Source organism: Marmota flaviventris, chromosome 13 (assembly GCF_047511675.1).
Source record: "Marmota flaviventris isolate mMarFla1 chromosome 13, mMarFla1.hap1, whole genome shotgun sequence".
Taxonomy (NCBI): Eukaryota; Metazoa; Chordata; class Mammalia; order Rodentia; family Sciuridae; genus Marmota; species Marmota flaviventris.
The window spans coordinates 16,457,163-16,480,548 of record NC_092510.1 but is presented as its reverse complement, the minus strand read 5'-3'; the positions used below and the strand labels follow the sequence as shown (position 1 = coordinate 16,480,548).

Below are 23,386 nucleotides of genomic sequence, written 5' to 3'. Positions count from 1 at the left end.
TAAGTAGTTTAGCCTGAACAACTTGGCAGCCAAAAAATAAAACATAAATTGAAAGAAAATTAATATTTTTATTTCATTCTCACTTAACCACAAGTAGTCAAAGGATGTTTGTGCCTTTTGGCATCAACTGTCTCATTCCCTGATCCACAAGGATTTTCTCAGGATACTGGTTTCTTACCCCACCAACCACTAACCTCTTGCAAAGATATGATGGCATTGAAAGCAAAGCAATAGAATCTAAGGTGTAGACTCCTAACTACCTCAAAACTAGTAGTTCACTTGGTATCTGAACCTGGTGGCTACAGCAGAAACCTAAGATATTTCTCAGCACTCCTGTGAATTTACCGCTATGCCCTGAGGTCCTATGGCACGCAGTTTGGGAACCACATGCCTATCAACAGTGAGCATGCCCTTCATGTTTCACCTCAGTAGATTGTCTTCAATAACTGTCCTTCCATCTTCCCTTGCTGTGTCTAAATTAGAACTGTGATGCAGATATTGCTGGGACTTTGAGTCTGTCACATCCTGTCATCACAATAGGAAACTTAATTTTAGCTTGCTCTTTTATCCTTTGTAGTTGTATTTTGAAATTACTCTTTAAACAGTAAAGTACTTGAAAATGGTCTGCGTGGCTGGCCTGCCTCTGTGGGAGATGATTCCTCCTCATGCCCAGGGTTCCTCTACCTAATATGGTCTCCTGGAATACATTCCCTAGATATTTTCCTCAACAATAACAAAATATGAACCAAAAGGTCTCATGAGCAATAACCCTGAGATCTGTTTTGATATTTTTTTCTCTTTCCAGTATGGGCGAACGCCTCTACACCTTGCAGCCAACAACGGGATCCTGGACGTAGTCAGGTACCTCTGCCTGATGGGAGCCAATGTGGAGGCGTTGACCTCGGTGAGTACTGCAGCTTTCGGCAGGAAAGAGCTGTTGGAAACTTCTTGTGCCTCAAGGGCGTGAGGGGAAAGGTATTGCTTGGCAACTGCATTCTAGAGCAGACAAGCTGCTATTAAGCTTTAACTCCTCCGCTGCAGTTACGTAAACATTTGCCCACACAAACTCAGTTTAATATCTGGTTAATGTTTCATCCTATTCTCATTTCAACAGGCCCTGCTCTGCCAGAAATTCCCGCTGGTTCTCACTGGCCATTTGTTTTCTGTTACACAACAGTGCCGCTGCAATTTTGATTACATGTATGTGTTTCCCTTTTCTAAATGCTCACCCTCTACCCCAGGGCACTGGAGCCTCCTGGTCCTTTAGAAGGAGCTAGAGGAAAAAGCAGCCATCCTAATGAACAGGGTCCTACTGTTTGCCACCTGAGGCCAGATTGCCTTGAGACAAGGAGCGGCTCTTTATCGCTTAAAGAGCTCACCTCTGCTGCTAGGTCTCCAAAATAGTTTTAAATAAGACTTACTCAGTTTTCTCACTCCCCAGTTCAGATCTAGTACCTCCTAAGCAGAAGAAATTCTTTGATTCACATTTCATGAACTACCAAAGAGGGACAATAGTTAGCACAATAAGATAATGTCTTCTTACTGCTATGAAATATCATTTGAGTTGGTGGTGGCTGAGCAGTGGGTCAACTGTCTTTTGCTTGGGAGAATCCTGAAACTCACAGATTGAAGCACTGCTGACATAAGGTAATTCTCTAAGGCCAAGTGCTACTTTTTAATATAGTGGCCCATTTCAGGTCCCTGAGCTGAAAGTAGAGCTTCATATCTTGGAATTCATCAGAGGATTAGCAAACCATTATCCAGACCACTGCCTGTTTTTGTAAATACATTTTATTGAAACACTGCCATTCCCATTCATCTAAGTATTGTCTCTGATTATACGTGCTACATACAATATTAGAGATGAGGAGTTGCAACAGAGACCCCAAAACATGTATGATGTGTTTTATAGGAAATGTTTGCTGACCTCTGTAGGATATTGCCTCCCTGACCGTGTTCATATTTTTACAATGTCATTCTCTTTCCAAAAGTAATGAATCTGTTGTGTGCAGTGTTGGCTCTGAGTTGTGATTTCTCTGCAGGCCTAGTTATTATCAGTACTCTACATAGGATTGGTCCTCTTCTAAGGGCACTTCCTAACCCACTGAAAATCACACATGATGCAAAATACATTTCCTGCTGTGCATGGACCAGGGTCTGATGCTCCATTATCAACTCCACCCAACCCCCACCCAACCATAATCTTGGAATATTGCCTACTTACTTCATAATAAAGCATTTTTATGGGGAAAGAAAAATATTTTAAAAAGTCTTGATGTTACCTCATTACTAGCTTTGAAGTTGCCAGCAGATGACCTCTGCAAAATCCAGCAGTGTGGGCTATCAGCAGCCCCAACCTCTAGAGGAGCTCACCTCTAGCTTCCACTGCTGTTCCCACTGGTTCCAGGTGCTCATAAAACCCTACTCAGTGCCTCTAAGTTATTCATTCTACAAACACCTAGCATATATTCTACCAGGTACTGCTAACAGGATTATAATAGCAATAAGATATGTGTGTTCCCTCAGAAACTTCTGGAAAATGGGGGAGAGTCTTGACCAAAGAATCCCAATAGCTGATATTGTGACAGGAAAGTAGGGTCCCAAGGGAATTGAGGGGATCAGGGCCTCTTCCTGAAGGAATCATTACGTGGAGTGTGAAGACTGAGTGGCAGGAAGTGGGCAGAGAAATGTGGAAAGCACTGAGTGCTGTGAAGAACTGGGGAAACACAGCATGAAGAATCCCCAGGCAGGTGGAGGAGTGAGCAGGGCTGGAGTGTGCCCTGCTCTTCCGGCCAGGGAAAGGTGGGACTCTTCCTGTTACAGCAGGGGATAGCCTATTACTATTTTGAACAGGGAGGGGTATGATCATTTAGATGGGACTTCCATGCAAAGTACATCACCAAGAGAATAAAACCTTCCAAGTCTTGTCTTTGATCCCTGCTGACCTAGAGAGCACCAGACTTAGACCATCTTCTGAAGGCCCCAGTCACCTAGGCCGTACTTTCCCACCAGGCCTGCTCTTTTTCTTCCTCAGAGTTCAGTCTCTGTGAAGGCTTTCACATATCAGTAAAGGAACCAGAAGAATCAATAAAGGAACCAGATGATTTGGCATGAGCCACTTTCTGGGGATGTGGTGTCCCCTAAGGCACCTGATTCACCCCAGAACAAATGAGAAGTCTTCACCTGCCCATTTCAGAACTTTAAGGAAGGAACTTGACATATTTCAGAACTTTAAAGAAGCAAAGAGAGCTGGGTAGTCCTGCTTGGGAAGCATCCTTCCTCTGGAGCATCCATCTGAGCTCCATCCTCAGCCTGAGATAGGGGTCCTCAGCCTGGCAACTTTGACCCCCACTGGAAATTTGAAACTATCTGGAGACATTTTTGGTTATAAACAAAATCAGAGTTAGGGGATGCTACTGGTACCTTGTGGGTAGAGCCATTCAATAAGGTGTTAGACACCCCTGACAACAGAAAATTTTCTAGTCCAAATGTTACAGTGCTGAGATTGAGAAATGTTGGGCTAATGGGACCCCTTGCATGTCTCAGAGAGTAAGCTGAGTTGAGGAATTGGGAGGTTTCCAGGTAGACAGATTTTGGGCGTTCCTGTGATTATACAGGGATGGAAATTTAACTGTTCGTTGTTGATAAATATTGATAAAGAGAAAGCAAGGTGAACTTGATTTGTTTGAAAATTGCTTCCATCATTTAAACTTTTGAATTTTGAATGATCTACAAAACTGCAATAGAATAACCCACTAAGCAATCATATCCCTCTTGGTGATATGGGCACAGTGACAGCTCCCGCCTTCCACAGGTGATGCCAAGGGTTCACGCATGCAAAGCACCAAGAACTGGGTCTGGCATGGCTTATCAGAAGGTTCTCAATTAATGTTAGCCCTTATGCATACTCATGGTATAAAAACAAATAAATTCATTCAGTATGAAACTGAGGTCTTATGAAGTCTCTAAAAATCTTTAAATCAAAATTGTTTGATTAAGCCTTTTCTTTGGTATGCACAGTGATTGCCAGGAGACGGCATCATTTGAGGGCTCAGTTTGTCTGTATGAGGACTGTTAAGACATTAGCTTGCACTAACTAGAATTTAGCACCTAATGATATTCTTGGTCGTCTTCCTGATTGAAGAGAGGGGCTCAGGATGGAATAGTCAGCCAACTAATCCATTTTGATTAACACCCATGGGGGTTGAGACATCTCTTTGTTATACCCCAAGACATCACGCAGTGATTGTTCCTCTGTCTTGTCTTTTCCTGGGCAACCAAATAAGGATTCTCCAGATAAAGAAACACTATAGGACATACTTTTTGTTTACCTGATTTGCTGATGATGTCTGTTACTTTCCTACCTCAGACCCACAGATTAGGTGTGTGGAAGACACATACAGCTGTGTTTTGCACAAAAAGAAACTTGTAATTTTTCACCAACAGGATGGAAAGACGGCAGAGGATCTTGCTAAATCAGAACAGCATGAGCACGTGGCTGGTCTACTTGCCAGACTCCGAAAGGTGAGAAATTCTGTTCATCTATAAGAAATTCCATTTGTTTGTTTGTTTATTTTCTGTGGTGCTGGGGATTGAACCTAGGAGCTTGCACGTGATAGGTAAGAGTCCAACCATTGAACTACCTCCCCAGCCCTCTACCTATTCTTATTTTAAAAATTCTCAGACTTCCCCACGTTAATTATTAGAGTGAATAGAAGGAAGCTTTGGACATAGGTTTTAGCAAGAGCATCTGTCCCTGTCCTATGGTTTACACATCAATTTGGTATAAGTACATAAGCTCCCCATTTAATTTCTTCTCCCAGAGGTAGACTTGAAAAATAATTCAACTTTTTAACCATTGCTGTGTCTGGTCTTTATCCTGTACTAACCATTTCCATAAAGTAGAGGGGAAATGAGAAAGATGACTGCTTTTTTCCTTTGTGTTTTGAGTTTCCAGGAATCACTTATGCTCCTGTTTATCAAACATTGTTACTCTGAGGTTTATAGAAACATGACAAAAAATAAGTAAATGCAGATGTACCCTTTGCAGCCCACCTCATACATAGCAATTTCATCAAGAGTCTTCCAAATAGACCCTTTAATCTAGGTACAAAATGTTCTTGTTGTAGGCACAAAATGTTCACTTTGGTGTTATTTTAATTGAATAGGTCATAGTTGGAAGAGTAAAATGCATAGAGAAATCCTGGGCTTCAAAGTAAAAGATAAATTCTATGCACATTATAATTCCTACTATGTTAAAATGCTTAGAAAGAAAATAACAGTGGTATCTTTTATTTTTGCTATTGTGAGTTAACATTTTTTAAAAACACTACTGTATAGCTCCAAGTTTCCTCTAATGATCATGAAAATAATTTTCACAAAACAAATTTTCTACAGAAATAAATAGATAAATTAGTTGATTGTCCAAGACATGCTCTGGATACCCCACAGTGTTCCTGACATATAGCCCAAAGAGTACCTGCCACAGAAAGTTTGTTGTCATACCTTTGACGTCCACTAGAAGATTGAATTTTCATAGTTGTCCCATGGTCTTGGAGGGAGGTTATAGATAGATTGTAGTAGTTTCTTTCTTTGTATGGAATTTAGATTTGGAAATAACCAACTGTTTCAAGTGTATATATATATATATATATATTTAAAACCCTTTGAAGTTCACCTGATGGAGAGAGAATGTCATGGATCATTATTTTCACACCCTTCTGCTTTTGATGCTGTGAGGGGCCACAAAGGCACCAGGTAGATGTTGGGTCAACTCCTGGGCCACTGGAGTAACTCCATTTCCCCTGTTTTCTCAAGATTCAAGAGAGAAGTCTAGAAAAACTTCCCCAGCCTAACTCACCTGTTCATACAGGACACAAGTAAAGTCATTGTCAGCTAAGTGTTTTCTTGCTTGTGCACTGTGGACTGTCCTTCTGTGAGTGACAATTTGGATTAGAAAAACAGAGAAAACTTTTTGTTTACAAGCAAAATAAGGTAGATAATGAACTTTTAACATGAAATTTCCTAATTTTTAAATTCATCTTATTGAAGCAATGTCAGCAGCCTAACAGAACATAGCCCCGGTCCCTGTTTGCAATTTCTGGTTTTTGCTGGATTATATAGTTGGTAACCTTATGTCGGGTGTAGAATCTTATGTTTATAGACAGACTGTTCAGATAAAAGGACTATTTTCAATTGGTTACCCACCATCTACCAATAGTAGACTGGTGCCTGGCACCACCCACACACCTATAATCTCCGAGACTCAGGCGGCTGAGGAAGGAGGATCGAAAATTCAAGGCCAGTCTCAGCAACTTTGTGACACCCTGTCTCAAAAAAGCCTGGGGATGTAATTCAGTGATAAAGTGCCCCTGGGTTCAATCCCTGGTAAAAACAAACAAACAAAAAAACCACGAAAGTTATGCTGTTTTTTTCACGGGGTGGATAAGCACAGATTATTGGCCGCTCACTACTGGGTCTCTCTAGTGTCCACTGATAGAAAGTACACTTTGCTAAGACTAGAAAGGGTTTTGGGAATAGGCATACCACTTTCATTACATATGTAAATATGTATGTTAAGGTATTCTTAGATTTCCAAAACTCCACAGAGATATTTCAGCTCCCCTGCAGCCCCTGGTCTAGCTAGGATTTCTGAAGATCAATGTTGTTCCTTCCCAGATGTTTGCTGGCCCTTGCTCAGCTCCCACAGAGGGCAGCACTTTTTACACTCAGACAGACTGGAAAATGCAGTGGCTTTGTTCATACTTGGCCTGGAGTGCTGATCACCATCTCAGAAACTCCCATGGGAATGGGCAGTCAGTTTATCTTTTAAGCAAAAATTAGCTGAAAAATCATGGCTTCCAATAATCCAGCACAGGAGACAACTTCCTTTGGGAGAGAGATAGATATTTTATAGCATTCTGCTGTGTTTTGCTGCAATCTCCTTCTAGGAATGGTCTTTTCTTTTATTTAAAAATAGATTGCCAGGCTGCATGCAAACCCAGATGTTCACAGCAAAAACAGACTTGAAAAAAATGAGGAATTTTGTTCAGGGGGGAAAAAAAATTTAAAAAAGACATAAAAGGAGAGCTTCAAAATAATGCCAGGTTTGGACTGGGATTGGTACAGTAAAAGGTCTTTCTCCCTTAATCTATTACCAAATTTTCTGCACCATTCTTAGATTATTTCTATAATTAAAATAAATAAAAGAAGCCTGTGGAGTGCTCCATCCATGTGTTTTAGGAAAGGGTGGCTGTTTTCCAGCTTAGAATTTTGAATTTAATATGATGTGCGTTCCTGCACTGTCTCAGTTTCTCCTATTGATTGTCACCATTGTGCTTTTGATATCTGAGTTTTAAAAAGAATGCTGGGAGGGGGAATATTACAATATTTAGTATTTTATCATTATCCTGTGATTTTTCTCCAAAGGAAAATCAACGCAAAGAACATTAATTTTAATGCTCCTGATTGAAAGACATTATCTTTCTTGCACTTAGAACCCAAGGAAAAAGTCCCCCCTTCCTTTTCTCTTTAAGAGGCACAATACAGGCTAGCAGTGGAAGAGTGGAGACTTGGGTGTACAACAACCTGGGTTCCCATTCCCTCCTTTCGAAGGTCTTGCTGGGCAACCCAAGAACTTACAAGCTCTTTGCTTCTGTGTCCCCTTTTGTCCAGTGGAGTAAGTGTGGTGCCATCTTCCAGTAAGGGTCAGATGGGTTGCTATAAATGATGTCCTGAGAACAGTACCTGCACACATAATTGCCATGTGTTGCAGTCGTGATAGACTGTAGAGCACTGTAGTCAAGCCCCTGTAGAGCACTCTTGGAGTAGATGTTAAGGTGTGGCAATTGTGGTGGGGACCCAGTAGATTCATCTGTGATAGTAATCATTTTTAACTCTCAATATGTTTGGCCAGCACTGTAATTTTACAATAGTCCCATGGTTCACAGAGGAGGATGTCCCTGAGGGAAGTCTGGCATCCAAGAGGGTGAGCAACATGCTAATAAGTGCAGAGATGCAATTGAGACCTGAGGTAGCAGTCTCTGCTTTTAGTGCCTTTCAGCCAGCACAGGGCTGCTGTGGTGTAGATGCCTTACCACTGAGCACAATGGTATTTCTAGATACCTTGCTGAGCCTGTACAGAGCAGCCCTGCCTTGAATCAGATCACACTTTGTCTCCCAGTGGGGTGGGCCAGGCTTCTGTTCCCTTCAGCAGCATCTTCTTCTTCTAGAATTCCTATTCTTTTGTATTTATTTGCCTTCGCCTTCCTTCAAATCACTTGACTTCAGATTCCTGATGAGCCAGAAGAGGAGGAGTGATCTGCTGAGCATTTCTAATTGCATTCTATCTTATTTTGGTTTTCTTTGTTATTTGAATATTTTTAGAATAAGTCCCAAAATAAATAACTAATTGACACTTAGGTACACCTGGATTCTAGAATTTGAATATTGGAAATGATCAAGCTGTGAAAACAGCATCCTTGGAGACTATATGGGGATGAGGGTTCTAGGTTGCATTGGGAGCAGCCAATACCTGCTGAGAAAGCCAAGGCAATATATAATTTGCAGTTATAATTTGGGTCACCTGGTGGAAGAGACTGTTCACAACCAGGATACAATGGGGTTCCAGAGAGAAGAGAATATATTACACTTCGGATCATTTAATATCATTTTTCTGTCAATGATATTTGTCCTCAATATTTTCCAGTGTCTCTTATATGTGTGCCATTGGTGTTTTTTTTGGTGGCATCTAACATCATAGCATGCTTTCTCCACCTTCATTGTGAAAACGAACAAGCAAAAACAAAACAAAATAAACAAACAAACAAAAAAATCCTGCCTCCACACACTCCCTGAAACCCCTCTGCTGGTACCACCTTCTGTAAGTCACCATAGATTGATTCAGAAAACATTCATGGGAGAAATCATTATCTGGGAAAGCCGGAGTGTCACCATTCTATTTAGTTTCCATGGGGGCCAATTAGCAAAACCAATGCCTCCTATGTTTTTACCTCTCATCAGTTGACATTGCCTAGGAATGGATTTTTGAACATTTGCTGGGTTTGGCTTTTGAAAATGATAAACAGACCCTCTTTTTTATCTGCCAGCAGAAGAAGGCAGAAGAGCAGGAGAGGTGTTTTCCTTTATTAGGTAATTCAAGGGTTGACCCATGGGGTCATAGAGTTTGTGTTAGTGTATTCAAGGGACCCAAGTGGTCCCCCCACCCAACTCTGGGTGGTGTGGGGTCTGAGGGATGGCCAGGTCGTGAAGAAGGAAGAATATGGGGAAGGGCTGATCTGTGTAGTTTACTCTGGTTCAATTCAACATGGAGTGAATTGGGGCAGTAGGTGCTGGAACCTGTGGTTTTGTCCCTGAGAATGGTCTATCCACATCTCTTCCCAACTTGGTGACATGACAGTAGGGTCTTGAAGTCAGTCCTGGTGGAGCATTTACACCCTAGAAATCAGAAATCCTGCAAATCAGGTTTCCACTTTCCCGTTGAGCTAGCTTACCAGGACACTCTTCCTTTGGGTGTTTCTGGAAGCCCCCACAGTTTTACTGTGACTGGCATTTGCCACCTTATAACAAAAAGGATGTTCCCCCTTCTACTGTATCCTGTGCAGCTCCTGCCCTTTCAGCCCTGTAAACCTATTCAAAATTGTGATTGCTTAGCCTAACCCAGTTCTTCTAGAAAAAGACGGGATTCTTGTCACCATAGGCAAGGAGAGGGCTGCATTTAGAGCTTGCATTGGACTCCATTTTTACTAAATCTGTCCTGCAAGTCCCATTCTTATCTGATGTTAAAATAATAGTTTCCGGGTTTTGGTGAGTTTGCTTATTTTAGTTTGATTTTTGTTCTAATCAGATTTTCCATAAGCTGATATTAATGTAGTTTACTTTTGCTAAGCCTAAGCCTAGACGGTGGAGAGGTGTCCAGGAATAGTTTGGAAAATAGGACTATATTGGGAGTTGCCCAGAATTAAAAATTCACCATGAGTAAACTACATTTGCATAACTAGGAGCTGCTGCTCTCTTCCATCTGTTCTAATTGCATTCTGTCACATGTGGAAGCCATATCACCTCTTGGTGCTCTTATCTGGGTTTCTCAGATTGTGGATGATTTTCCCTGTCACCCTGCAGAGGTTTAGTCATCTCTTCTGATGAGAACATGAAAGCTAAATTGCCAGAAGAAAAAGGTGCTGGAAAAAAGGACACTGGAAACCCAAAAATTCACCAGGATGCAAAGAGCAATGCAGTTACCTAATAATATCCATGTATGCATACATTTAAAAGATAGCCAGTGTCTGTGGTATGCCAGCCAGATCTCCCCAGGACCCAGCACTGGAGATTTCTCCAATGAACTCAGAGAACACAGTGAATACAGAACAGAAGGGAAAAGATCCAGTCAGTGAACAAATAAGAAAACTATAGACAGTATGAGATAGATCGGGGGCTGGCAAATAGTGGCCTAGAATCCAAAGCCAGTCCACCACCTATTTTTGTAAGTAAAGTTTTATTAGAACCTAGCCTTAACTCTTCGTTTACTCTTTTCAGTGGCTTGTTTGCATACAGGACAGAGCTGCAACCAGGACCATCTGGTCCTTTACAAAATGATTTGCTGCCCCCTAGTGTATGTGCTTTGCAGGGGATTAAATAGATGAAAATGAATTGATGCAATGTTTTGAGGGGGCAGGGAGCTGTTGTTCCCTGTTTGATCAGCAAACCTGGGAGAAGCCAGCCAGAGGAAGGGTTGGAGAAAGCAGAGAGAGAATAGTGGGTGCAAAGGGCCTGGGGCCTGAGAAAGTAAGAGTTAAGTTTCTTCAAAGGAACAAACAGGAAAGGAGGCTGACTGGGCCAAGGCCAAAGCTTGAGCACTGTGGTGCAGTCAGTGAATGATGCCTGGTAGGACTGGAGAGGAAGCACAGCCTGTGAACCTTGATGAGAAGATTGGTTTGTCCCAGCATTGTGAAACAAGCTGGTGTTGGACCTGATTGGTTTGGAAATCTCCTCTAGCTGTTTAGGCTGCAGTGTCAGGGTCAGGAGGAGGAGGAGCAAAGGACCCTGGTAGGAGGTGATCTTGGAAACCAGGTGAGATGTGTTGATACTTGGTTGGGGATTGTCAGGACTCTATTATTATAAAACCTTGGATATAAATACAAATGGAAGCTCACATTCTTGTATATATTCTCAAAGTGAATGATTAAAGCTAAGAAATAGGTAAACGTAACATGTCCTAAAAGTACACCTTTATGACCACCTGGAAAATTCTAGCTCAGAATTCTGCACTACTATTAGTTAGGAACTATGTTTTCTTCCCAACCCAGTTTTTTGGTATGCAGTGAGGGGGGTGCTCACTCACTCTTGGACACCCCAGGCCTCATGTATTTTCCTAGTCACAGAGACTTCAGGGCACACACACAGCAGAATATTTCAAGGCCAAATTTAGATAACACAAAATTCCCAGCTGTTCACTCTCCCAGGGGTGTTTGTAGGACAAGCTCCTATCTGGACCATCCATTGAGGACCAACCCAGGTCTCAAGGTGGTATTGTGGCTCCTTAATAAAGTTTGACCATGGGTGGAATTTTGTGCACCCTTCCAAACAAATTAATATTTATAGCACCTTCTAGAACTACCCTAGAGTTTTTCCTGTTGAGTTGGAAACTCTGGATTGATGAAAACCACCTTCCTAGGGAGAGAGGACTCTGGACCTTCCTGTCCTTGCTGCGCTATCTTGTGGCAATATATGAAAGTTCACCCTCAGCCCTTGAGATTTCAGAAACCTATCATGGAAGGTTAAGTCAAATTGAGTTGTGTTTAGATTCTCCAGGGTTCTCAGTGAAAAGGATAAGAGGTCTTGGATTTCTTTAGAAGTGAAAAGACCCAAGGATATTTTGCTTTTCCTTGCTTTTCTTAACCTTTTCTTAACCTCTGTCTTCTCAGAGCCGAGGTTAATGGCAAATGGGTCCATCTCATCCCAGGCCAACAGCTCTTGGTGGAAAGGGCAGGATGCACCAGGTAGATATAAGAAGGCACTGGGCACAGGACAGGAGGGAAAGTGGCACAGTGGCCCCTTTCATGTTCTCAGCCTTTTGATAATATTAATTCTGCCTATCCAAGAGCAAGGTAGATCTTTCCATCTTCCAAGTTCTTCTTTGATTTCTTTTTTTAGTGTTCTGTAGTTTTCATTGTATAGATCTTTTACCTCTTTTGTTGATTCCCAAGTATTTTTTTTATTTATTTATTTTTTTGAGGCTATTGTAGTTGGGGTAGTTTTCCTTTCTGAGGATTTGTCAGCCTTTTGAAAGCCTTTTTCTGCTTGCTATCCATTGGTCCCCATTTGAAAAGTTAGAATGTATGTTTGATTGTATGATTACCTAGAATTGAGGACATCATAAAAGCCAGGCTTATTTCTGGGGTAAAATAAGATTTTTGTGAGGACAGTTACTTTTGGGGAAACAGCATGTGAGCTTGTGACTGATTCTGAGATGGTGCATCCCTCTTCAGGTTATGGCTCATCTTTCAAATAAACAGCATCTCTGAGAAAGAACAGAAGCCCACATAGCTTCCTGGGTTGCAGAAGATTACTCACACTGAGGCCAGAAAATGGAATGAGGTGCTAAAATGATATATGCTTTCTGTCTATGAAAATCCCAGGCAGAGAGGATCTTTCTCATTTTACCTGCTTCTTTTATTGTCATTACTTATAAGTCTACTTAAAATCAAGATGTCCCCAGAGGCATGTGTTCCTTGAGACAATATACAAATGAGGCGGTGTCTTCCCAGGGCATGAACTGTGCAGGGTACTGCTTGGAAGGTCTTTAGTGCTTCTATCTCCAGCACACAGCTTTGAGATTCTGCCTTTAATTTGTACATCCTTATTTGCTCCTTTCTCCCCCTGCTACTGAAGGGGATAAGAAAGATAAAAGACCTTGTGGTAAATCCTGCTTTTCCCTATAGCTGGGGCAAGTGCTTTGGCCCTTTAAATTTTATCTCCTTATCTGAAAAGGAAGATGATGATATTATTCAAAAACATTTCTTGGAGGTTTATATAATAGATGTGAGCAAAAGCACATGAGCTAGAAGATGTCATGCACACGGAAGTAACGGCTGCAGACTGGAAGTGCATCTGTCTCAATTGTTTTCAGCCACTGGAACTCCTCTGTTTTTACTCAGGACATGGGCACACAAAATTGCCAGTAGTTGCGAACCCACCACTATCCCTCATGGAATCTGAAATAGTAAGCTGTATTCTCAGAATATGCAAAGCATAGACATAACTTGCCCTCAGCCTATAAGTCAATCTGTAGTATTGGAACCACTTTTTGAAGCTACACAGGGCCAGCAGTGTGTGTCGATTACTGTGATTCAAGTCTTCTGAGAGTGGAAGAATGTACTCCTGAAGAATGGATGAGCTGCCTCATTCCTTCACACAGGATGGGAGTGTTTGCCAAGGTGCCATGTGTCAATATCCTTGGAGCACAAAAGAGGCAGAAAGGAGCTGAATCATGACACAGGTTCTTTACCTGTGACAAGTGCCCCATGGAGTTTAAGCTGAAAGCAGGGTTTCTGCCTTCCCCTCTGTCTCAGGTCAAGTAGACACCAGTTGGTACAAGGGATTTCAGCTTGACTGAGTTGTATGTCTTGGACTAGGTAGAGTGTTTCCTTCTGCTTGCTGCTCTGCTCACAATGGAAGGTGGTTGCAGTCCTTACAAAGTGGCTGCAGCTCAGGTGCTTCCATCTGATGGAGGTGCAGGCTGGCTGCTGTCCAAAAGGAAGATGAAGGGCTGATTCTGAAGGCTAAACTAGAATGAAAGAAGGTAGGATTTCTGCAGTGGGTCAGTGGCTCCTCAGCCACATGGGCTTATCAACATCTATAGATGGCACTGGGGAGAACCCCAGTCCTTATGTATTCCAGCCGATTGAGTGACCTCCCTGGTGGTACTACTTTCACAATAGTACCCTTTTTTTTTTTTTGACTTGGATGATAAACCAGGAGAAATAATGGTGGAACACCCAGCCCTTTCCTTCCTCTATGGTGCTTTGTTGAGACTTTAGGTTAGAAGAAATAAGAATGTTCTATAATCACTTTCCAGAGCCATGATTTCCAACCCTCGATGTCCCAACATTTCACAGCATATCTTTTGTGATGCATCTTGGACTGTCCTGAAATAAAATCCATACATAAGAACACATCTACACAGATAATCATCTGTGAGCCCTAGCTAGAAAATAACAAACTTCAAAGGGAAATGCTTGTAGTAAAATATGGTAATGGTATTCTTGTCTCCATTTGCAGATGCTGGGACATGGAGCTTGAGACTAGTGAGATAGGCAGATCCTGCTCCAATCCCCAAAGTTATTGAAAGCAGTTCTCACAGGTACTAACTGGATGGCTTGCTATGGTAGCTCAGATGCCACAACAACATATTAAAAGGGTTTTCAAAAGCAGGGAGTACAAGTAGTCCAAAGAATTAAAACCAAAGTCCAAACATCAATATATATAACCACAATCTTGGAATACTTGGGGCATATTAAAACATGCCTTTCTAAAGTTCCCTACGCTACATGTAATATGCAGTAATGTCCTTAGCTCAGATGACAATAAACAGGTTTTCCTTCCATATTAATGCTTAACAGATGCTCAAAAGTTATGGGGACACAGGAGTATTCACTGTGTGAGCTATTTTGTGCAATGGTGTGGGGACACTTAACTTCCAGCATCAGTAGCATCTCCCCAACATTTTGAGAACAAAAATACCTCTGCAGCTTTCCACAGTGCACACTAGGGGGAAGCGTTACCCAGGCTGAAAACAACTGATCCCAGAATAGAAATTGGAAACTGTTTAGGAAACTTGTAACTCTTCTACAGGGTTATATGTATTTGTAAACACACAGTTAAAGAAAAAAATAACAGTGGCTCAACTGGAATAGATTAACAAAAAATGAACATTTCTCAGAATTTAGAACTGAAGAAATGAGTTCAGTGAGTCGTGAGATCTCACTGAGATGCTCTTGATTGGGACCCCTCTGAGTGAAGTCAGTTATGTAACACCTGTTAATGAGTGTACCGCATGTGCCAGGGCTAGGGACACCATCTCTACCCTTGAGTTGGCTCCTGGTCTAGAGCCAGAGCTTCATATAACTCTATAGTTTGATGAGGCCATGCATAGCCTGAGCATACCTGGGGAGGAGGCTTGTAGGAAAAATGACAGGCAAGACTTGTTTTGTGAGATGCATAGGAGCCAAACTAAATCCGGTAAAGGAAGAGACCTGAGGCAGCATGCAACAACTCCAAACAGGTCCTTGCTAGAGAGCAGAGCAGGAGGTGATAGAAATAAGGATGGCATGTGAAGGCAGGATAAAACTCTGGGTGTCATGAGGAATGCCCCACTGTACAGACCTTGAGCTGGGTGGATGCCCTTGAACACCTTGATAACACCATTACATTAAAAGCACTTACAGTATATCTGATATCAGATTGTTTTCACTTCTGTATCTCCCCAAGGATATAGATCTGGGCTGAGACTAACTCTTCCTTCCAGTTCTTAGCACTGGGCTTAGTACATGAGACCTCATGTGGGTGAGTGAATGAATGAGTGAGTGAATCCGTGGGGATTCTGTCTAGGGGAAACTTCTGTATCTTTTTGGAGGAGCAGGAAAGAATGAAGTAAGAGGGATGAGGTGTCCTCTTTGGCTCCTGTGATTCCCCTTTTCTCCATTCCCTTGTGTTGTCAAGTAACCAGACCCTCCACACAGATAGGAATAGGGCTCCCTCTTGTGCCACAATTATGCCATCTAACAACCAACTCTCCACAGAGAGTAATGGCCTTATCCCCTGACAGTCCCATTAAGGAATGAGACTCCACACAGAGGAATAGGCTCCATCCTTTTGTACCACCATCAAATAAGTAGACCCTCCACCAAAACAGGACATGCTCTTTTCATTTGTGCTGTGACAGTGCCATGAAGGAGCCGGACCCTGCATAGACAGGAAAAGGTCTGCCCTCTTGTTCCTTGATGGTGCAGTTAAGGAAACAGTTCCTCCACACAAGTGAGAAGTGGGCTTCCAGCTGGTCAGAGAGGGCTCATCCTATTTCAAGTTAAATTGATGGCTTCACAAGTGTTCCACCTATTTGTTATGCATCAAACATGCCATGGGAATAGGCAAATCCAGAGAGAGAGAAACAGAGCAGTGATTGCCAGAAGCTGAGCAGATGGGGGGGTGGGCAAAAAAATACTAATAGGTAATTTCCTTTGGGATGAGGAAAGTGCTCTGGTACCAGGGAGCAGTGATGGTTGTAGAGCATTGGAGATGTACTGAAATCCTGTTAATGGGATACTTTAAATGGTGATTTGCATAGTGTGTGAAATTTGCCTGAAATGTTAAGAAATTTGGTGGATACAGAACAAAATCTGTACTACAAGTGTCAAGTGCAGACTGGTGACTAGGTGGAAATCATCACTTGAAGTATGCTCAGGGCTACTCTCCCCCTATCCCCGCCTCTGACTAACAGGCTCTTTTCCCTCTATATTCAGGATACTCACAGAGGGCTCTTCATCCAGCAGCTCCGACCCACACAGAATCTCCAGCCAAGAATCAAGCTCAAGCTATTTGGCCACTCAGGTTCCGGGAAAACCACCCTGGTGGAATCTCTCAAGTGCGGTCTGCTGAGGAGCTTTTTCAGAAGGCGCCGGCCCAGACTCTCCTCCACCAATTCCACCAGATTCCCACCATCTCCCCTAACTGCTAAGCCAACAGGTAGGAGCTTCAGTGTGGCTGCTGGGTCTAGAGTAGCTGTGGCTCTGCATTCTCTCTGGCTCTCTGGTCAAGGTCTGAGGATGAGAGGTTCCTCTGGTTTGGTCATTTGGCTTGTGGATGCCCAGATTCCATTTCCTTGCTGGCTTTCACATGTGGTTCTGGCTGGCTGTTGACTTTGTGTCTACCCTCTCTCATCCAGCGATGGCATATCATCCGCACTCATGTCTACTGAGCCATAGTAGAGGAGGGGCCTCACTGAAATCAATCACAAAGGTCCAGAGTAATAACTGTGCACATTGTAGAACTTTGAGTTTGTTCTAGTGTAGTACTCTGCTCTTGGACTAATGCAGGTCCAAGCACAGCCCAGATCCAGTAGCAGCCCCAGGAGGGGACTTGCTTCTCCTTTCTTGCTGGAGCACTGTGGGTACACTCAGTCATATGAGAGCCCAGAATAACAAAATTGGGTTCCTGAAGAAGCATGTTTCTGCTTAGCTCAAAGTTGGTTAGTGGTTTCCAATTCTCTTGAATGGTTTTACAGTTGATCTATCAGTCACATAAACCCTTCTTAATAAGTAGCTTCTGCTGTCCTCCCTACCTTCTGTGGGTACATCTGTCATTTCATTGAAAGTAGCTGTCAGGAATCACACCCAGAACTGCAGGATAAAACACCCCTCCTGAGAGGAAAAATACCCACAGTGAGCAAGAGAAAACTATGCAATCGTGGGTATCGTGTCTCCAGAGTCCCACTGTAGAGGGATAGAATGAATGCTTGTGAGGGTAAGAATAGAGTCCTTCCATGAATTTCTAAACAATGTCAATTTTGAAGTTGTGTACCTCAGAGTCACTTTTTGTACATGATATTACAGAGGTGTTATAGCTGTTCTGTAAGTTAAAACAAATACTTTGAAGTTTGTGTTTCTGTGCATTCCTCTCTCAGTGAGGAAGGATGTCTGAGGAGTGCAGTAGTCAGGGGCAGCCAGCTGAGATTCACTTTCCCCTTTCAACTTCTTGTCCCTAACTATAGCTATACAGTTGGGAACCTGGGGAAGAAATAACTGAAATGGAATTGTAATTACTATAGTGATAATATTGTTAATACAGACTGCTAATATTTATTGAGCACCAGCTGTGCCAAGAACTAGGCAAAATATGATATGTAAGGTGCCTCATGTATTCCACACAACAGTCTTATGGGATGTTTCTACCAGTATCACAGAAACTTTGATAGGACAGTAGGCTGTGGAGTCCTAGCTGCCAATTCATGGAGCATCTGGTGCCTGAATGCTCTGTGCAAGTGCATTTCTATGTACTTATTTTCCATTTTTCTCTGTCATTTTGGCTTTATTTGAGATTAGTTATATCTTCTTACAATGGATTTATTTCCAAGTTTGATTATTAGGGCCAGCCTTTGTGACTGCTGCTTCTCCAGCAGTTCCTGGTGCTAGAGGGATTTGGCTTTCTCTCACTGAGGGTTAATATCACTGGTCTGAACTTCTGTGGGGGAGACAGGCAGTAAATGAGTGCACTAGTGCACAAGCACCAGACAGTGGTCTTGAATTTCTGAGTCCTAATTTGATGTGAAGATTGTATTCCAGGAGCCCAGATCTAGTGGCATGAGTTCCCTGGGAGGGAATACATACTTGCTGTTCAACTCCTCAGAAACAATGTCTCCATTTCTCTTCCCTTTGTTCAGTTTTCCATATCTAGTTTCTGAAGTGGGATGTTGGCAAAATACCATTCAGGATGGTTGTAGTCAACAAACCTTGCTGCAAGCAACCACATCCAAGTCAATGCTTGGAGACAGTTGGGTCATGGGTGCTGGGAAAGAAGATCTCCTGGAGGACCATCTGTGGCTGGAGCAGATGAACTATTCAGTTGCTCTCAGCAGAGCCATGGCAGGTCTAGTGAGGAGACAGCTTCTCCTGTTATTTTGGCTACCCTGAGCTGAGGTGCCTACTCCAGCTGAATCCTTCCATTTCCCCTACCTCACATCTAATAGGCAGCCCTGCTTCTCCAAGAGGACAATTAGGAGAATAAATGCTGCGCTTAAGTCAATCAATCCCATGTGATTCTCTTTTTAGTCTTTCCTGCATCCTGTCATCTCGGAGGATGCTGAAGGAAGAAAACCTTCCTCATACTTTCGCCCCCTGGGAGTTAACATCATTCACTCAGGAAGCACAACTCTGAGGAAGTCCTCCTGGAGATATTCAAGTCTTAATAATGTAATATACGCCAGAAAGAAACCAGAGAAGCCCAAGAGTCTGTCCAGCTTGTGAGGTGGCTGCTCCTTGGGGACACCAAAATCAAAGGTCATGCTAACCTGGGTTCCAGGTGCTGCATGTGGATTATCTCATTTGATTTCCATGACTCAGAGGTAGATCAAATGCATTTCATAGAGAAGTAACCCAAGGCCTAGAGATACAAGGTGTGGCTGCCTAGTTGTGGTGAACACCAGCTACCATAGGCCTGGCCTGATAAGTTGCCATGTTCTCTTTAGAGTTAGGCAGGAGAAAAGATAAATTGAATTAGTTGATAGCGTTTAAATCAAGAGATCTCACCTAAAAACCTGAATATTTGACTTCTTGTGGAAAATTGGAAGAATTGGCCTCTCTGGTTCAACCTTCCTGCTTAGCAGTGATTATAGGGAGGAGGAGGACAGCTTCCAATTGAGGATATAGGCTCACATGGTCCCCATCTGCCCCCCAACTTCAGGAGTCCAGTAGAACAGGAGAGAAAGAAGGCAAATATAGACATTGGATCCCATGTATGAGACTCTACCCTGAACAATGATATTTCAGATCAGTGGAGAAAGGACAGGAATGCTATGGAATGTGGGATCCCTGAGCTAAGGTCACACCTGGTCAATGTGAGAGCTGAATTGGACCCAGGTAGGTTCTTCCAGGTTAGGTAGCCTCTTGGAGGGAGAGTCAAGACAAGGGCAGAAGAAGTATAACATCTATAGCTGCCTATATTTCTTAAAGCTCAAGTGGCACATCTGCTCCAGAGGGGTTGGCAGAATATTTATGTAAACAGTCCCAGGAGTAATGATATTCCTATACCATAAATCCAGCACCTGCTTGCAGCTGGTAGGGAGGTAAGAGTGGTACCCATGGGCCCCACAGTATCTCCTCCTTTTGCCCTGGTGGGGTTAACATGTCTTTGCAGGCTTGAGTTGAGGGAGATGTCATAGAAAGCACATCTGGGGTTTGGGCTGAACCCAGAGAAGATTTTGCCAGCTCTGAGGTGGATAGGTCATATCACTCCTATCCCTCACAGCTGTATATCAGCAGAAAAGAACATTCTCTAAAAAGCTGAGCCTGGCACAAGTATAAGGCCCCAAAGTACAAGTGGTAGGGAGCTGGGCTCTGGCAGTGGACAATGCATACTAGGGAACAGAAACAGGAGTTGCTTATAGACACCACAGGAAAGACTACCCCTAAGTATGTGCCTCCAGGGAAGTCACCTGATTCTACAAACATTAGCACTGTCACCTCCCAGTGGCACTGCTGTCCCTCCTCACAACAACTTCTGGAATTGGCAGGCCTTATTTCTTTCTACTGGAGATATGCCCACATGGGAATATGTCCATCAGTTGGACATCAAGAAGTTTATTTGCTTTTAAAATTTTGACTCTTTGCTGTTGCCATTCCTACAAAAACACTAGAGGCAAAAGCTGAGCTCCCAGGCAGGAGACAGGACATGGTATGCATTCTCCTGGGTGGAATGTGGCCGGCCCTGTTCACAGCAGCTTACAATATTGCTAGGCCTCCAGTTAAAGCTCTCACACTATCAGAATTGTCCTCTTTGATCAGAGCAGTACTAGAGAAGAGTGGAGGTAGGGAGGCTATGTTATTTCCATTTCACAAATTCTCAGCCCTTGATGAAGGAAGTGGCATTAGAGGATTCTGAGTTCACACACTTGTCTGACACACACGGGGGTGGGGGGGGTGGGGGGGTGGGGGGGGTGGGGGGGGGTGGAGACCCAACCTCCAATAGATCTTACATTTGCTCATCATCTTGCTACTGCATGTTTCACTTAGCTTTATCACCCACTGAGGGTTGTGGCTGTTTAGTCGAAGCCCTGCAAGATGGAGGAAAATATCCATTCTCATGGGAGGAACACTTGAGAGGTTGTTCCTGTCCGCACTAGAGAGCAGCTTGCTAAGGAAATCTCTTATGACCCTGGTGCCAAAGTGGGTTGGTTCTCCATTGGGGTCTGCCCCTTTTTATCACTGGGGGGGTGGGGGGCAGCAGTTACAAAAATTTAAAAAAAATTTCATTCTGTGATTTCAGGGTTCCCCTATAAGCTATTATTTTAATCGTATCCACGCCCTACCCTAACCTTTTATATTCTCCATGTAAACTGTCTTTGAGTTGCAGGAATAATGACCACTTACCAAACATTGCCTGCTTTCAGCAAGCACAAGCCCAGAGGCCACTAAACATGGTCTGGTCCTAACAAATGGTTGTCCTAGGCACAGGTGTCAGGGCACAGGAAGAAGGACAAACCCATTCCTGGGAATCACCAAAGTCCATTATTTTGAACTAATGATTTGTGAGGACACACTGTGATGTGGACCAAATTAACCTTTGGGGTTAGGTCATTTCATTTTTTATCTTACATTTCTTTTTATCAAACATTATACTGTTATAATCAGAATAAAATATATATTAAATTGCCTCTCCTACTGCCCTCCCTCCTTTTTTCTGTACTTAAGCCTCATCCATCTGTCTGTTTTTCTCCTTCTTGCTCTTTCCTTTAGCTATTCCTGTTACCCATCCCCTGAGTCTTAATTCTTTGGTCTCTAAATATGGGATTGCTTTTGTGTTTGGATCACCAATTTTGAAAGTCACACTACTCGGTGAAATGGTCATTTCTTGGGTAACTTTTAGCGTCTTTCATTACCCGTTGTGAACTAAGGGTACAAATACTTACGGAACACCTACCTCAGGCCAGGGTCTGAGCTTCAGCCATAAAGCAGATAGCTTCTGGCTTCACCACATGTTGGGGTTGTTATAGGGCTAGGGCCTGCCACATTGAGCTGGGGCAGCCACCACAGTCCTTGACTCCACTGGAAAGAATTCCAGAAAAACACAAAGTAGTAAGCAAAAGTTTAGTAAAGAGAGTGAGAAGCGAGAGTAACGTACAGCATAGGGACTGCACGGACTGCCTCACAAAGAGGATGGCGAGGTGGTCTCTAGGCTGGAGCTTTTCAGGGGACTGAGTCTTTTTTTCTTGCCTCCATTTTCCTGTCCACCCTTAATTGGTTTTGGTATATTACCCCTTGGATGGCCCTCAGCATGCTTTCTTTGTGAGGGTCTTGATGTTCTAGTTGACAGGATGGTTCTGACATAGTTTTGGTAATAAGGGAAGGCTGGTTGCAAGAGATAATGATGGAAATTTTTTTTTGGAAACCATAGCTCCTTGAGGGGTTATAATTAGCTGTAGCTGGGGGTGATACCCCACTTTTCTGATGTGTATCTATTGTAGTTAGGTCCCAGAATTTTAAGTAATAATTCCCTCAAGGAATTACAGTTCTTTACAGCTTGGGGAAGGTTAGGCATTCCAGATCTGTTTGCCTGTTTAGATAAGATTCCCCACTGTCTCAGGTTTATGACTCCTGAATTTTTCTTGGTGCATAAACCTGATGCCTGTCCTTCATTGCCCTTTTCCCTCTTACCTACCTTACAGAGTGATGGGTAGACCAGCAAGCAGTGGAGATAGTTAGGAAGCACAGGCTGTAAACCCATACAAAGAGAATACAGATTTTGTTACTCACTGCCCCCCACATGCACACCTGCTTGCTACCATTGTTTTTATGTAAATTATTTTAAAACTCACTTTTTACTTACTAAAGTACATTAAAATTTGAAAATGAAACAGTTTAATTTCCTTGCCATAAATGGAAAACTACCACCACTGGTAAAAATAAATGCAGTGAGGTTGAACAGTGTGTTGTTGCCTGCTCCCTTACTTTGAAAGAGAAGATCAGCATTTGCTAAAAAGATGCTAAAATCTTTTTTTTTAAAGATAGAGAGAAAGAAGAGAGAGAAAAATTTTTTAAATATTTATTTTTCAGTGGAAATAATAACATCTTTATTTTATTTTTATGTGGTGCTGAGGATCGAACCCAGCGCCCCGCGCATGCCAGGCAAGCACATTACCGCTTGAACCACATCCCCAGCCCATGCTAAAATCTTAATGGCATAGATTATGACTTAATGCTAGAGCAACCAAAAGGATCTTAAAACTTGCTGTGTGTTTTGAAAAGGATTTTCAAAACTTTCTTGCTGTTTGATTAGTGTTATTTAATGCTGTGGCTTACCATTGTCTAAAATAATTTTGTATTCAACCTAAAATAATTTCATGTATAAGAGTGGTGCTCATCTGTGTCCACCATGGTCCTGGAGGAGAATACACCTGCAGAAATTTAAGAAGAAGGAGTCATGGTCCAAACCCCAGGAAACATGGAAGACCTAGAGATTGGCAAGAAAGGGAGGCTGTTACCACTGTAGGGCTGAACATACAAGAGACAGGAACCTAAGAGGGACTTGGAATGTTGGAGCTCTGCTTAGAGTCATAGAATGAGACACAACCAGTATCAGAGAAGCATCAGGAAGTGAG

The 23,386-nt window shown here is 42.7% G+C and overlaps 1 protein-coding gene across 4 annotated transcripts in view; it reads left to right on the top strand.

Annotated features, from left to right (window-relative positions):
- Dapk1 (death associated protein kinase 1) overlaps window positions 1–23,386 on the top strand; it is a 187,222-nt gene that overhangs the window by 151,579 nt on the left and 12,257 nt on the right. For all 4 annotated transcript variants that reach the window (XM_027923110.2, XM_071600485.1, XM_071600486.1 and 1 more), the window contains 3 exons: window positions 806–904; window positions 4,447–4,524; window positions 16,539–16,761. In XM_027923110.2, the coding sequence (XP_027778911.1) occupies window positions 806–904; window positions 4,447–4,524; window positions 16,539–16,761 (400 nt within the window). The remainder of the gene's footprint in view (window positions 1–805; window positions 905–4,446; window positions 4,525–16,538; window positions 16,762–23,386) is intronic.